The sequence below is a fragment of the Octodon degus genome, unplaced genomic scaffold, assembly GCF_000260255.1.
Source record: "Octodon degus isolate 3935 unplaced genomic scaffold, OctDeg1.0 scaffold00060, whole genome shotgun sequence".
In the NCBI taxonomy this organism is placed as follows: domain Eukaryota; kingdom Metazoa; phylum Chordata; class Mammalia; order Rodentia; family Octodontidae; genus Octodon; species Octodon degus.
In genome coordinates, this window is record NW_004524636.1 from 7,307,597 (window position 1) to 7,324,694 (window position 17,098).

Consider the following 17,098-nt stretch of genomic DNA (forward strand, 5'->3'; position numbering starts at 1 on the left):
TTAATTCAAACTGCAGAGACACATCTAGAATCTTCTTTGCCAAAAGCAAGCTGTGAGTGACAGCTTAGGAAGAAAAAAAGAAAGGCAAGTTCACCTTACTTCTTACTTTTTTTTCTGAGTTATGTATTCTTTAGAAAAATGGAATATTTTACAGAGTTCTGCAGATAGCTTATCTTGCTTTTGGGAAGTTCACAGCATTTATATCAGCTGCAAGAACAGACGATAGTGTTTAGATCTCTTAGTGATGTGGGTAAACTGCTTCTCTGGGGACTTACCAGAAAGCAAGGTCCATGAGAATGGTACGGATTACAGATAAGATGTGCTTGGCGCAGTAGGTTAGGGGACAGGGCAATCTCAGTTAAATTAGTGAGGTGATTTTATGAGTGTAAGTGTCTAAATATGTCTCTGTGTTTATATGTTTGTTTTCCTGGAATATACCTACTTGTGTTCTCAGACCTGAGAGTTCTGCACTCCAGAAATAATGGATTTTTAGACATCTGGATGTTTTCAACTCTTTCCTTAGTAAGGTTCTCCAAAAGCTCTCCGCCTTTACACCTCATCTTCCTGGACAGTTCCCTTTGTCTGAATTGCGCTCACTGCTTGAAGAGCAGAGTAGCTTTCTCAGTGCACCTCTCACTTATCAATGTGCTCCTAGATGAGTCGCCTTCAAAATGTGAAAAGTTTTAGTATAAGTAGAAAGAGAAGTAAAATCTTTCCTCAGAGGAGAAGTCTAATGTAAGTCAGTTTGTTGTTGATAAAAATGAAAGAGATGATGAAAAGGCACAAATTAAACATAAAGTGACCAGTCGTGGAAAAGAAAGTAGATTATAGTTTAAATCCATGTACTGTAGGAGCAAAAGCAAACATTAGCAAAGGACTTGCTTGCTTAATACTGTAATTATTTCTCTGCTTACCTGAGATTTAAAAATGTGGTTTCTCCTAGGAAAACATTCCTCTGGAGTAACTCTGTTACTTCAGCTAATGCTCAGTAATTCTTTTTACAACTTTTAAGTTGTAAATTTTGATCATCTCAGATATGAAAATGTATATAGTAAATCCTCAAATATTTGTTCTAAAATCCAGTCATCTTCTTTTAACCAGCTTGCTTTGTCTACCCAAAATAGTTCATTATTAATTTTGAATTGCATAAAGACCAAGAGTTGTTTTTTTGTTTTTTTTTTTAATTTACATAAACAACCATTAATGGGAAAACTTGTCAAAGATCCTCCTAAACATTGGTCATCCTTCTTGTAAATTCTTGTTGACTGTGTCTAACAGTGACATTGTCAGGGCAGGTGGAATTCCAAAAGCTCTTTCCAGAATTGTTTCCTACTCTGGGCAACTCCTCTGAGAGTCTCTGCTTCTCAAAGCTTCCTCTGTCTCAATAGAATTCAGGTGAACCTCTGATCACCATACCTCCTCCCTGCAATTCTGAGATGTGGAACTCTTTAACCAATGACCTACTTAATAAGTGAGCAAAAGCATTCTGAATAGACATGAAATTAGTAAGTAGAATAACTGGGGATGCAAATCCCAGAGGGTAAATGCTGTGGTCCTCACTGAAAGGAAAAATATCAAAAACATAGGGCAAGTTCATTCCTAGATACTTCTTTTTTGATGTTGTACAAGTAAAAAAGATATTGCCAGGTTCTATAACCATTGATTTCAAACCTATCACTTATAATCACAAGTTCTCAAGTGATTGCTCGGTCTTCCAAACATGTCTGATCAATGTAGTTTCTGTCTAACACCACGTCGGTTGTATTCAAAAACTATGATGCAATTCCTTGTTTCACAGAACACCTGGGATCATATCATGTCTATTTGACCTTCACAAAATGCCTATTCTTTCATCCTTCATTAACATTAGAAAAATAAAAATGTTGGGTTTGTTTTGCCACTGTCGTTTTTTACATAAAATCTTGTAGTCTTTTTTTTTTTTTCTGGGTCATGAAATTGAGGCTTTGGTCGTAGCTGTTGATCTTTCAGGAAGCTTGGTGGTGTACTTTGTCAGCTCTTGTCTGGGGAGTTCAGGTTTTAGTTATATTGGGTAAAGCTTTGAAGTAGGGTTTTCTCTCTTCATAACTCACCTGACAATGTTCCTCTTCATGCCGCTTCACAGAAGAGAAAGTTTTGTTAACTGAAGAGAGAATTAATGGTTCCAAATAAAGTAACCCAACTGGAAAGGTTTTGTTTGTTTTCTTTCTTGGCTTTTTAAAAATTCTGCTCTTTCTTTGCAATGATGGTGTGTATGAAAACCTTAGAAGGGAGGTCAGAATAACCAGCCTCAGTAATCAGGTCCTGTTGGCCCAGCATTGAACTAAATAAATAAGAATGCAAGCGTATTCCTTGTTCAAAAGCTGGCAGCAAATTCGCTAAGTGATTGATTTGATGCTGATTTTCTGCATGGACTGAGAAGTTCTTCAGGGCCTGTCCTACGGGAGGAAAATAATCCCAGCCAAGTTAACTAAGCCCTATTTTAGGTTTTATTTTGAGTTCTGAATATTTGGAAACTTCCCTTTCCCAGAAAGTCTGTATCTCCAAGGGATTCTCACTTTTGATGTTGCAAAGAAGGCAACTGGCTTTAAAACAACGGAAGAAGCTCCCTATGCTGGAATCCCGCTAGATGCTGAGGTTAGACTTTAAGTTAGTGTACTCATGGCAGGTGCTGCCATTTTGATCACCCCAAACCCCTATTTCTTTATGTCTGTTCTGAATGTTGGAGAAGGTCCACACTGGCAGCATTGACTATGTTTCCACCCCAGCCCTAGACAGCATTATGTGAGTCAACTTTCCTTACTGTAATACTTGAGATAATAAACCTAAAAAGAGAAACATTTTATTTGGGCACACCATTTTGAAGGTTTCAGTCTATGATGGGGTGCACTTTGGGATGGTAGGCCTCTGTTTGCCTGGTGGTGGAGGGCCCAGGTCATGGCAGGAGTGTGTGGCATGGCAGATCCATCTGCATGGCCTGCCAGGTAGAAAAACACAACAAGAAAAGAAAGGGCCAGAATCCAGCTTCTCCTTCAAGAGCCTGTTAGTGGTTGGAAGACCTCCCATTGGGCCTAGTTCTTAAAAACTGACCTCCACCCAGTGCCAAGCTGGGGACGAAGTCTTTTAAACATGGGCCTCTGGTGAGCCTTTAAGATCAAAACTGAAGTAAATGCAATGGTTTTAGATTCCACAAGAAATATTTTCTTTGTCATAATACATCTATGCATGCAGGAACACAAGAAAGGTTTTTCATTTCATTATGTAATTCACGGGGTGATCAGAAGAAATCAGCGGAGAACTACAGCCCATGAAAAGCACAGCCGAAGAGGAGTACAGCAGGATCAGCGCTTACTGAAGTTCACAGGTCTTGAGCCAGAAATTCTTTCTCCACACCTCAGGGCAGCTCATCTTTCTCCTTTGCAGGCTGCCATGGGCTACAGGACTTCAACCCATACCATCTTCTCTAAGAGTAAAAGGCAACTTCGTTTGGAAGTCGTTCTTACTCTAGTTTATTTGAAGTCATGCTGCGGTGTCGAAACCTTTAGCGATAAACTAAATTTTTCTATGTTTGTTATGCAGGACCCCAAATTACGTGAGCTCCTGGATGTGGGGAACATCGGGCGCCTGGAGCATCGCATGATAACGGTGGTGTATGGGCCTGACCTAGTTAACATCTCCCATCTGAATCTCGTGGCTTTCCAAGAAGAAGTGGCCAAGGTATGTCGGAGCAAAGCTTCTGGCGATTTTGCCTCCATCTCAGTTCTCGTGATAATTCTCCTAGTACTTTTGAAAGTCTTGGGATTTTTGCCATATTTAACCTGTGCTAAATTTTACCTAAAAATAGTTCAAGTAAAAGCGTAGTTCTGCCAAGTAAAAGTGTGATTCAAACATTTCTAAATAATACCATCTAGTGTGGAGTATGGAGCGGTTTTTTTCCCCCATTAGAAATAAGGAACATGATGTAATTCTCTAGAAAAACAAAATATAGATAAAACCACACACCATTTCGCCCAAACATATCCTAATTTATTTTCTACTAACTTTAATCCTAAGCCACTCTAGCCTCATGTTCACTTCACCTCTCTTGTTGAGGACAGAGCATGTCAGCACTTTTACAAATTGCTTTTCCTTCCTAGCACACAGCTCATTGCTATAGTACTTATTACATTAATATGTCAAAAATAAAATCTTAAATAATAGCAAATTATAGTTATTCAGTTTTTGGTTTTTGTTTTTGTTGGAACCGGGGATTGAATTCAGGTCCTTGTGCTTGCCAGGCAAGTGCTTATTCCATTGCGCTATCTCCCCGGCCCCTAGTTATTCAGTTTTGGACCAGGAGGATAAATTAGATTTGATTTCTTCCTTAAGGAACTGATATTCTGTGAAGACAATTGGCCTTTCACATGCATACAGAAATAACTAGTACTCTGTAGAAAACAAACAAACAAACAAATTTCTAGCATGGCTAGACTTGGTTAAGTTTTCTCTAGAATTGTCCAAAAAAAAGAATAGTCAAATTTTACTTTAAAAGAAAAAAAAAAAAGTGAGGTGAACATATTTAAAGAAGGAGTACATGTACATTGAGGCAGGAGGATGGTTATGAGTTCAAGCCTAGCCTGGGCTAAAAAGTAATTTCTAGCCCAGCCTGAACTGCATAGCCCCCACCCCATCTCAAAAAAAGAAAAAAGAAAAAAAAAAGAAAAAATAGGAGAGAGAGAGAGAGAGAGAGAGAGAGAGAGAGAGAGAGAGAGAAGTGTCTGCATGTTTGTGTATTGTGGACTATTAGTGATAATGCTTGCCCTTCCTAACATTTCTTCCAAGACTGCTTTAGATCCAAGAATGCTTTAGATGGCATGTTTTACACTTATCTTTGGAAGCAGCTCGGGTCATGGATTACAGGGACAGGGTCACCTCAGGCCAGGGTGGTGGGTTCTGTGATTTGCTCATTTTCAGTCGTCTGATAATCACATGAGTTGCAGTGACCTCTACTTCATTACCGATTACTAGCAGGAATTTATGGATAATATGTACAAAACATCTACTTTAATTTGTGCAAGAGAATGACCCAATTGCCAACTAGTTTTAATACTCTAAGACATTTAGAAACTACTCTATGTTAAGACTTTTTCTCTTTAGTGACCAAGTTGCCCATTTGTTTTTATAATATAATTAGTACTTGGAGAGGTTCCAGTTCCACAAAACCTCATGGGCGTAACAGATTATATTTGCCCTGTAATAATTCTTATTCTTGTGACCTACTGCTCACCCAGTAGCTATGGATGGGCAGTTTGGTAGATAGAGAAATACAGATAAGCTAGTGCTTGCAAAATACTTTAAAAATTACCTTCCTCAGATACAATGATCATTACTTTCAAAAATGATCAACTCATTTAATTTAATAAATCTCAAGTTAAAACATTTAATAAAGAACAGTGACTTTCAGGGAGGTTTTCACTGAATGAGTGTAGATTTTATATTGCATCCCAATCTGTATATCTTAAATTGCATTAAATCTTTGCGCAATTATATTTAAAATATATTCAATTTCCTCTGCCCACTAATTTTCCTTAGGGTGTTTGCTTCCTGAGCCCTATAATATTCCCCATCAGGATTGCATCTATAAAGACTTTTCCAGCAGCTGCTTGAAGTTCCTGGTATAATTAATGGTGTTATGGAGCATATTTTGTCTGTCCTGGCTATAATATTCTGTTGGGTATTTTCCTTCACTGAAATTGCTCATCCAGAAAGCTAAAGTTTGCAAACACCATTTCACTCTTAAATTTTATTTTCTCTGCTTTTAATTGTTGATGCTGACACAGAGCATCAAACTTTTCGTTTAATCTCTGGAGCCAGTGTGTATGATAGCTTTTATAGTGCAAGCCTCTCTCATTAAATAGGGTAACCCCCCAAAATCTGAGCTTCTTTGCCTGGTGCCTCTGGACTGAGTTTTTTTACAAATGGATTCCAGCTCATTCGTTCATTGATTCATTCAAAAACGCATTTACTGGACAGCTGCCTTGAGCATACCATCGAGAAGGGTACAGAGTGAACACAGCCTTTCCTTCCAAACCAGCAGTTTAGAAGAACTAAACAGAGAAGGCACAATTAAATTGTGAGTGTCTCATATCCCAAACAGAGATCTGCAGGGAGGAAGAAAACAGGAGACTGGGAGTGTGATGGGGGAAGGAAATTACTTACAGGCTGGTCAGAGAAGGCAAAAATCTGTTAGAAGTCACTTAATTACAATAATATGAGAGATTTCTAATACCTTGGATCAATTAGAAATTTAAAATATATGTAAGGTATAAGAATTGCTTGCCTTTTCACCCTTACCTAAATCACTTAGAACTGACTTTTCTTGTTGGTTTTGTTTAGGCTTTTTGAGGCAAGGTCTCACTGTCTAGTCCAGGCCTGGCTTGAATTCTATCTTGGCTCCAGCAATCCCCAACCTCCCAACCCCCATGTCCCCACCTTCATCCCCTGCAGACTCTACCCAAATGCACACTTAAGCATAATGTCATGTCTCGTCTGCAGCGTCAGCTCAGCATGGATCCATTTTTCCAGTGATCTGAAAAGCTTTTAGCTCTCCAGGTTTCTACACACTCTGTCTTCTACCCAGCAATGGGGCTCTGCTGTCTTCTTCTCTTGGTTACACATCAACTGACAGGATCAGACAGGGGCAATCTCTGGATTCTCAGAGGTAGTCTGTCCTAGCCTGAAGGAGGTGGGCCTGAATCTCTACAGGACCTGAGCTGGTGTGTCCAGAGGTACCACAGACAGGACAGCAGGAATTGTACAACATTCCATACACTTCAAGACAGCAATGCAATCTTGTCAGTTGTTGCTATGAGCAGTGGGTACAAAACTTCAGCCTCTCCATGGGAGATGCTTGGTAGAACATATCTGCATTGAGCCTGTCTCCAGAAAGCCTGGGATGGAGCCTTAGCATTTGCATTTCCAACATCCTCAGGGATACTAGTGATAAAGGGAAATGAAATGCCCAACATGAAGATACCTGTGATGAATTCATGTTCTCTAAAACAGAAGAATAAATTTTAGGAATGGAGGTTAAGAGCAGAATATATTTATTGGGGGAAAGAAAGCTTCTGTCCAAGAGAGGGACAGAAAGGGAGCTGAACAGGTTGTATCAGCACCATTGCTCAAGTAAAATTGATTAAATCCAAGACCAACTGGGGAAGGGAGTCATATAGCAAGTAGAGATGAATATAGAACAGGAGTTTATCTGGGAGCTTGCATCAGTCAGATTAGTGACCCTTTCTGGCTTCTTCACGGTGATCAATCTGGGATGCTTATCTTTAGGAAGGTAAGCATTTGTTCCATCTTTGGTCTTTAGGTCTGGCCCACAGCAGGAGCGTCTATCTTTTTCATAGTTGCAAGATATCTTGTCTTCTGTGCTGTCTCCCTACATGGTCTATCCCTGTCTGACTGCCTATAATATTTCCATCTAATTTGGCTGCCTACACTAGCGCTGAAGGTCAGGATACTGCTCTTTGCGGGGCTCTTCTGCAGAGAAGTGTGGGCTCCTTGTTTCCAGATCTCTAGAGAATTCTCCCAAAAGGAGCTGGAAAAGATTGAAAAAATGTTAAGTATTTGCAGGAGTTGCTTCCATACACTACATGAACCAGATACAACACAACTTTGAGCTGAGAGAGATTTGGTAGCTTCCATTGGCAGCTTTTTGTCTTGGTCCATATTCAAGAAAATCATTGGCATGAATAAAATGTCAGGTCTGGGCCACTGAGCACAATGGGAAAAGAGTCAGCATTCTCCAGCACACTTGTACGTGTTCCACCTTCCAAACCATCCCTAGAGTCCCTTGGGTACATAAGAAATATGCCTTTGAAAAATGGTATTTTTCAAGAAGCAGTGCCTTCTGCCCCTTAATGGCCATTATAGAAACTTTCCAAAGGCTTTATAATGGCAATTTACCTATGGTTCAGATTAGATTTTTTTTTTTTTTTTTTTTTTTTTTTTTTTTTGGTCTTTTTGAGGCAGGGTCTCGCTATGCAGTTCGGGCTGGCTTTAACTCACTTTGTAGCCCAGGCTGGTCTCAAACTCCCAATGATCCTCCTGCCTCAGCCTCCTGAGTGCCGGGATTGCAGATATGCACCACCACACCAGGATGATTTTCTTATTTTTTTTTTCGGAACCGGGGTTTGAACTCAGGCCCCTGCACTTGCCAGGGAAGTGTTTATTCCACTGAGCCATCTCCCCGGCCCCGATTTTCTTATTTTTTAACCAGAGCATCTTCATGATAAAATAATATAAAAGAAAATCTTTTGAATGCCTTCAGCCTCTATTTGGAAGAATGTAGACAGAAAATGAAAGACTAAGGGTAACAAATCATGACTTAAGTAGGCCACATTTAAAAGTCAGGAAGAGCACAAACACTACACAGTGTCCTGCAGTCTCACCATTCAACATTCAGCCCATTCATTAAACAAATGCAAATTAAGCAATTGAGAAGCTGTTACTGAGGGAGACAAATAAGGTCTGTGTTCCACAGCAGAGAATAAGACTGTTGTAAAAGAAGAACTTCCTCTGTAAGCCCAGTGTTTTTGTTTTTGTTTTTGTTTTGGACATGATCTCCTAAATTGCCCTTGCTGGAGTGGAATTTGAGATTTTGTGCTCTCAGCTTCTCAGAGTGCTGGGGTTACAGGCATTCACCATCACACCCAGTTGTGCTTTTCAGAAGGAAACTAGGAGAAAAAAAGGAACTGCTACTCATAATGTGAATTCGGAGATTAGGGAGCCAAGAAAGGAGCACAGGAAAAAGAGTACTCTAGAAAGAATTAGAAATCTCAGCTGTATTTTCTTGTTAAATAGATAGGAGCCTCTTCCCACACCTTCATAATTTGGGTACATTCTTCATCCATAAAATAAAGAGGTTGGATTCATTTACTCCTTGACTTGTTCAACAAAACCTTATTAAGTTTTCTACAGTGTACACAGTTGTTTTCTAGGTGCTGGAGTTAAAGTAGTGAACAGGTAGATCAGCTTTCCTGTTTAGGGCATGCACCCTACTGAGGGAGAAATTAGTGATCAAATAAATGAGTAAACCATGCGATGTGTTAGGAAGAGGTAAGTTGTAGCAACTAAAATGACACGTAGGTAGAGAATGCTCGGGGGGAAAGGCCATTAAATAAGGTGATCAATCCATTCATTTCTGAAAAGGTAATGCTTGAACAGACTTGAGGCAGGTGGGGGAATAAACTATTAGACTATCTGGACAGAGGATATCCCATGTAGAGAGGATAGCCAGTGTGAAGACCTTGGGGCAAGAGATTCTCTGGGTTATTTAGAACAGCAGTAGGCAAATATCCAGGAACTAAATAAGCCAGACTGAGAGAAGGTAATAGCACAGCAGATTGAGGGGAGAAGGGAGCTGATTGTTTAGGGTGGTAGGTGAGTGAGTTGGAAATTATTAGAGAACTTGGAGGCTGAGGTCAAGTAGGATCTGATTTAATAACATTTAATCAATAATGGGGGCCTCAGAGCAAGAGACAACAAGCATATCATTTGGGATCTTTTTAAAGAGGCATAAAAGGATTATTAGGCAGAAATTGGAAAGTATATAATAAAAGTGTAAGCCCCCAAGACAAAGAGGCAAAACTCAGTTTAGGACTGGATTTCCCACCACCAGCACCACCCCTCATTGGAAATCTAGAGTTTGTGAATCTATACGAAATATCTTCTTGGTCTTGTTTTATGTGAAAAACGATGGCCCACTTAAGGAAAGATGATAGCACAGTGTACAAGTCAATGGCTGAGTCCTACCCATTGGGTTTGGTTTGGGTTTTGTTTTTATAGAAGGATGATCTAGCATGAGCTGCCTAAAATATTCTTTGAACTCTCTCAATGTGTTGCTATGTTTTTTTTTTATTTTTTAATTTATTTGTGTGTGTGTGTGTGTGTGCGTGTGTGTGGCCAGCTCAGCCCACCAGGGGGGGGGGCTGGCTGGCATGTGGTGCTGGGGAATTGAACCGCGGTCCCTGTGCTTTGCTAAGCTTGTCCTAAGTAGGTGCTTTAGACCACTGAGCCATCTCACCAGCCCCATATTGCTATGTTTTAAGATCAGATTTCTACTCTATCAACCCATTTGTGGCTTTAAGGAATCCTTAAAAGGATTTTGCATGTCATGAGTCTAGTAGAATAGAAGAGGCATCTTGGGAAGAATCCTGTGGCTAATCTTGGATAACTTTGACTGACCCTTGATTTTCCTTGTCTCCTTCCTGCCTACCTTTATCTATTCTATCCTGTCTACCTTCCCTCAGCCCAACTTTCATCCTGGTTCCTTATTCTTGGGGTGCAGAATGGCTGGGATGTCTTCCTGTAACTGCTTCAGGCTGAGGAGAGGGTTGTGTTTCACTCTAGCCAGGGATCAGACTTTTCACTGTGACTTTGGAGATAAAAGAAAATGGGTTTTGTTGTTTAATAAACCATTATCTTTGGACAGTCTAGAAATTGGAACAAGAGCATTATCAAGTCATTGATGCTTGAGTTTCATTGTATAACCATGTTAAATAGCCAGAGGCTAAAAATTAAAAGTACAATATTGGTGAATAGTAGCTAAAACAGTTGTAGGAATCAGACAAACTTAGGCAGCATTTGTCATAAACCTATTAATTTTGATGTCAACCTCAAGTGTCCTCTGTAGGCCACCTGCTATAGCGAGCAAATCCAGATAATACAGAGATGGTCAGGAGTAGATAACAGAGTTCGTTTATACCACAGAGGCAACAGAGCTCAACAGCTAAAACATTCATGCTGGCATTTTCATGTTATAGGTACAAAAAGCCAAATCTTTACCAGAGGGGGCACTTAAAAGTACATTAGAATAAAAATGGTAATATATTAAGAGAGTAGAGGAACACATTTTTGGAACAGCTAGTGGGGCTGGGAATCAAACCTATTATGGCTATAATTTATAGGTGCCAGGAGAGACAGCCAGCAAGAGCTGGTGCAGAGCTTGGGGCCCTCTCTATATGCAGCCTAGCTTTCCAGTGAATACACGACTTAATAAAATTTATTTTGTTATAGTATTTTGTTATAGTTTTCTGTGGGGTTTTTTTTTTCTTTGACTTCACCCTAAATATTTCTATATCTAGGGCTGGCTAGATAGCTTCTGCTTAGGCAGGTGCAAAGACTGCAGTTCGATCCCCAGCACCACATGTCATGCAGGCAGGGCATGCTGAGCTGGCCACCTAGACCAGGCATGGTGGCACACGCCTGTAATCCCAGTGCTGGGGAGGCTGAAAACAGGAGGATCAATCTGAGTCTAAGCTGCATAGTGAACCTATTATCTTTACCTGTACCAAATACATAAAAAATAAAATAAATGTAGCATTATATTTATATCTGTCAAGGCCAGATAAAACTGCTCTTAGCCCTGGGGCCATGTGAGGGGCCCCCTAGCTCCAGTTTCTCCCTGCACCAACCATACCATCTGCTAGATTGTCATTTAGGAAACTAATAAAACCTTTTGGGTTGTGTGTTTTTTTGTTGGTTTTTTTTTTTTGGTTTTGTTTTGTTTTTTTGTTTTGGGTCTTTTTGAGACAGGGTCTCTATGCAGCTCAGGCTGGTCTTGAGCTCATTTTGTAGCCCAGGATGGTCTCAAATTCACAACAGTCTTCCTACCTCAGCTGCCCCAGTGCTGGAATTAGAGCTGTGCACCACCAGGCCTGCCTGGCCACTATCGGAACATTTTAAATGAGCTGCCAGTGCCAAGGTGGAACCAAGGAAGAGATGAAAAAGAAGCCCAGGTCTACATATATTGTAAAGGCAGAACCCATAGAGCACATCTTTATGAGCTATATGTTGCATATGAGAAAAAAAAATCAAGGATGTTCCTGACCCAGGAGGCAGGAATGATGGCAGCATGATTCCCTGACACAAATAAATTATGTCCTAGAATATAAATTTTTTTTTTGGAGGGGGGCTGGCTCAGCCTACCCTGATGGGCCGGGCTGACACAGCATGTGGTGCTGGGGATGAAACTGCAGTCCCTGCACCTGCCTAACCTTGTCTAAGCAGGTGCTTTTGACCACTGAGCTATTTTGCCTGTCCAGGAATATAAAGTTTTGCTAGGTGGTACACAACAGGGTTCTACTTTGGGTTATATTCAATTGGAGACTGTTAACTATCCAAGAAGAGCTGTGTAGGAGGTAGCTGGCATCAGGCCCGGAATTCTTCACAAATAAATAAGTTTAGGGGTGTTTGGGCATTTAGTAGTATTATAAACTTATCACAGTGCTGAGTGACATTGGGTGAGGTCAGTCAGCAAGTGACTAAACAGAGATGATGTCCAGGAACTGAGTCATGGGCACTCCCTCGTGGAGAGATAAGAAAGAACCAAAAAAAAAAAAAAAAAAAGGAAGAGGCTGAAGAAGAGCAGCCATAGGCAGCAGCCAGGCAGAGGTGTGTCCTTTCCAGTCAGATGAAGAAGACTTTTCAAGCAGAAGAGAGAGTTCGTCTGGGTCGAGCACTGCTCAAGTAAGAGGAGGAGCAAAAGTTGGTGATAGCACCTAATGATGCAGAGGGCACTGGGAGCCTTCTTAGACCAACGGCAGGGGAATGGTGGGTGCACTCGCTGAGTAGAGTATGTTCTAGGAATACGAGAGGAGACACGATGTGAACATAGATCGCTCTGTTGAGAAATTCTACTGTGAAGAGTCATGGAAACACAGGACAGCTTCCGGCAAGGAAGTGACATCAAGAGATGATTTCTAAGATTGGAGAAATAAAGCACGTCTGTGTCAACAGGAAAGATCTGGAGGGGAAAACTACACTCACATGGAGGGAGGCCAAAGTGCTGGGACACCCATGCCTTTGAATAGGAAGGAGCAGTAGGGTCCAGTAAGAAACTTGGTAAATCGCAGCTCTATTGCCAAGTTCAGCTATTGCCTGTTTTTCTACATAAAGCTTTATTGGAGGACAGAAATATATTTTTGTTTTGCATATTGTCTATGGCTATTGTTGCATGCCAAGATGAAAAGTTATGATAGAAACCACCTAACATGCACAACCTAGAATACTTGTTATCTGCCTTTTTTTTTTCTTTTTTTTTTTTTTTGGTAGTAGGAACTGAACTCAGGGCCTCACACTTGTGCTGTCTGATTCTCAACTAAAAAAGTTTCTTGTCCCTATTCAGTTGGGCTTAGACAGGAGCGGTGTCTCCTGCAGAAAAGACCAGGAGCAGCACCTCAAGAGCCACCCTGGAAAGTGGTCCACAGAGTAGAAAAACTGTGGAAGCTCATTTTTGATTGCTTCTATTTTCTCCATGACAGAGGAGACAGAAGTCATTCTCGGAGATAAGGACTGCTTGATTTCACGAGCTCTTCTCAGCCCTAGTGAATTGCCCTAAAGATCTGATTGGCAACGTGAACATGGACTGTGAGAGTCTGAGCATTTACATCCATCCACAAAAATGGTATCATTTCTGACAGAGCTAACAGATTCATCAGATCAAATTTTCAACTGGTTCATGTTTCTGAAGATAAAATAGCTCTCTTATGCTTGCCCATTTCAAGCCTTTGTCTCCTATTCAGCTCCTCTTTTAGATGTTGTACAGAAACAGACTCCCTGGCAATGCAGTGTGAGCAGCACTGTGTGGGCCACCAAGGGTGGGTCATGCTGAGCCAGAGACATCATTGTCAGCATTGGTGTACACGGGGTCCACCCTCAAGTCTCAGGGACCCAGCATGTGGCTGTTGCGGGAGGCCACTCATTATCTGCAGTATCTCAACAAATCATGAAATCGGTCCTGTCCTGAAACATCAAGAAATCACTATATGCAACGGAAGCAAAGGTGAAGTGTTCCTTATTTGCATTTAGAAAACCAAAGTGCTGATCAATGTATCTTCCACCTGGGTTCTGGCTCTTTCTGATCATCCGTGAAGAAATTGGACAGCAAGTTGTTAAGGAAGGTTGGAGCTGTAGTCTAGGAAAGATTTGTTTTTGTTTGGGATGGGAATGAGGGCACAGATACCCCTGTGGCTGTCCACTGCTCTGGATGCTCATCTGGCTGCCTGATTTCTGCTTCCTGTTCAGTGTGGTATACTGGTGACATCCTGAGAGACACAGTTTGTTATTCAGGCACTGATTAAATCTTCAATTGTTTGACAATCAGATAGGATCCCTGGGTAGGCACATTGTTGAACTGTCACCCATTTTGGTACATTTGAGCCTAAATTTTGCTTCATTCTATTGAGAAGTAGAGACCAGCAAGGATATGATGGATTGAGATTGAAAAACCAAAAAGCAAACCTTCAGGGACAATGTATACCTGCTTATCTACACAAGGATTGGACAACATCATTACTTTCGATTATTATTATTATTATTATTATTATTATTATTATTATTATTTTAGTATGTGCTTGCAGTACAAAATGATTACATTCTCTAAACACTGATATCTCTAAACCCACTTATAAAAAGGAAAAACACAACATGCAAATTCCTTTTTCTCATGTGATAATAGGAACTGAGCCAAGGTTTGTAATTTTATTGAAATATAACATACGCATAAAATACACAGTATAGCTTGATGTATGCTTGAAATGGAAATATATCTGTATACCCAGCACCCAGATCGAAGTCCATTGCATCACAAGAAGCATAAGTCCCCACTCTACCAACCTAATCATATGTTAGTTTGGCTTCTGATAATACAGATTACTTTTACACACTCTTAAAAGGTCTGTAGGGGCTGGCAAGATAGCTCAGTGGTCTAAAGTGCCTGCTTAGGCAATCTTAGGCAGGTACAAGGTACCATGGTTTGATGCCCGGAACCACATGCCATACCAGCTCCACCCTCAGGGTGGGCTGAGCCAGCCCAAAAATAAGTCTGTAAGTCCAACCACATGATATAGTATTTTTAGTCTGACTTATATTACTCAACATTATATTTATGAGACTTAATGAGATTATTTTTCATATTCTGTTCATTCTCTTTGCCATATAGTATTCTATAACATTTATTTATTCTATGGTTGATAGATATTCATTAAATTTTCAGTTTAGGACTATTATGCATAGTGAAGATTACTGTTTGTGTAACATTTCTTTTGATAAATATCAGCCTTTCTGAGGGATATGCAACAGGAAGTGTAATTGCTGGTCATAGACAGTCAGATGCTCTGCTTTGATAAATACTGCCAATTTTCCAGACTGGAAAATGAGCTATTTGGACTTTTTCTTTAGGTGAATAAAAAGTAGTTTAAAAAAATTAGAAGTGATACAGTATTTTACTAAACAAGATGATAGGAATTCAACAATGGTTGTTATATTGCATGTTGTCTTCAAAATAGTTGTTCAGATTACCAGATACAAGCATGCAAAATTGGTCAAAAAATTAAAAAGAGAAAAAAAGTTGAGCACTAACTGTTCCTTTCAACAGTCCAGTAAAAATCAACACTACAATTATCCAAACTATCCTGTGTATATACATATATTTTCCCCTTCATTTCTTTATTTTTTTCTCCTTTCTATATTTTTTCAGAAGAACTGAAAATATTGTACCACACTGATATATATGTACCTATGTTTATAGAAGCACAGTTTGTCATAGCTAAATCTTGGAAAGAACCCAAATGCCCATCAACTGAAGAAGGGATAAAAAAGGATTGGTATTTTACACAATGGAGTATTACTCAGCTATAAAGAATGACAATCTCAAGGCTTTTATAAATAGTTGGATGCATATATAATCATAAGTGAAATAAAATATACCCCCATGTGTAAACATCATATTGTCTCCCTAGTGTAAGAACCTGCAAGAGAAAAAAAAAAAAAAAAGAACCTGCAAGAGTAAATAAAAATCAGAAAAGTGCAATACATACTGTGAAAAGGAAAGAAACTATTCAAACAGATTTTAAAACATCATTTCAGGGAGCTGGGGAGATGGCTCAGTGGAATAAATGCTTGCCTGGCAAACACAAGAACTTAAATTCAATCCCCAGTTCTGAAAAAAAAAAGTCATTTCACATATGTTTTTAAACATATCATTTGCAGACACTTTATGTTACATGACTATAATTGGAAATAGTGCTTACAAAATAAATGAGCTCTCCAGAAATGCACTCTGTATGCTGAACGTTGGTCATAAGAATCTATAATTTCAGATTTAGGAGTAAGAACATCTGGCCTCTCTGTACCTGTGCATGCATTATTGGAGTACCTGATTCACATATTTGAAAGCTATGATAGGAGATTTCTTAGAAACCTTCCTAAACTTCACCCACCCAACTCACCCACCACACTGATAATGCTCAGCTCTCTGAATTTCCTAAGATGTCTTCCAGCTCTTTCCTTGTTCCCCTTCCCAGACTGTCTTGTTCAACTGCTGATAGTTCTCAACTTTAGTTAGCACCTGCCTGCTTTCTTACAGTCTTCTGTTTTCCAACTCTCCCTGCTTATCTTTAGAGCAATGGTCTTCAAAATAAACTCACTGTTTCAAATTTGATTGAGTTTCACATTCTTTTCATTGTCTGTACCTACAAAATGGAGTTCTTGTCTGTTTTGTTCATGTGTTTAGCAAACAAATATTTTCCAAGAGCCTGTTAGACCCCAAGCATCTTGCTGGCATGGGGGATCCATCAGTGACCAGAGCAAGCATATTGGCCCCAACTCTGGTGTGAAGGATTCATCTCAGGAACCCTGGCACCTCTCTGCTCCAGCAGCTCCTAACTGCCTGCGATTCCTCAGTCACTGTCATTCTATTGTTGATGCCTTCACGACTGTGCACTGTTCCCAACTGCTCTTTTCCATGGCATCCACCAGGAAAATGTCTAGGCCACCTGAGCAGAGTCACCATCAATAGAACTGGACCATCTCCTGCCCATGCTGTGCTTTCCAGGATTCACTCCCAGTTCTCTGTTTTTCTGTGAAGTCTGTCATAATTTCTTCCACACTGTCACTCTGTAGCTACCTGTCAATATGCATGATACCTACTCTGGATTTGTGAGCTGCTTAAAGCAAAAATAGTCATGTTTGTGATTCTGAGATCTATCTCAGTGTTGTCATGTAGTACATGCTCCATACATGTCCATGCAGGGGGATGGAGGGAGGGAGGGAGGGA

The 17,098-nt window shown here is 40.1% G+C and overlaps 1 protein-coding gene across 1 annotated transcript in view; it reads left to right on the forward strand.

The window, feature by feature from the left end:
* Plcb1 (phospholipase C beta 1) overlaps positions 1 to 17,098 on the forward strand; it is a 784,962-nt gene that overhangs the window by 500,575 nt on the left and 267,289 nt on the right. Inside the window, exon 4 of the mRNA XM_023718574.1 lies at positions 3,577 to 3,714. Within this exon, the coding sequence (XP_023574342.1) occupies positions 3,577 to 3,714 (138 nt within the window). The remainder of the gene's footprint in view (positions 1 to 3,576; positions 3,715 to 17,098) is intronic.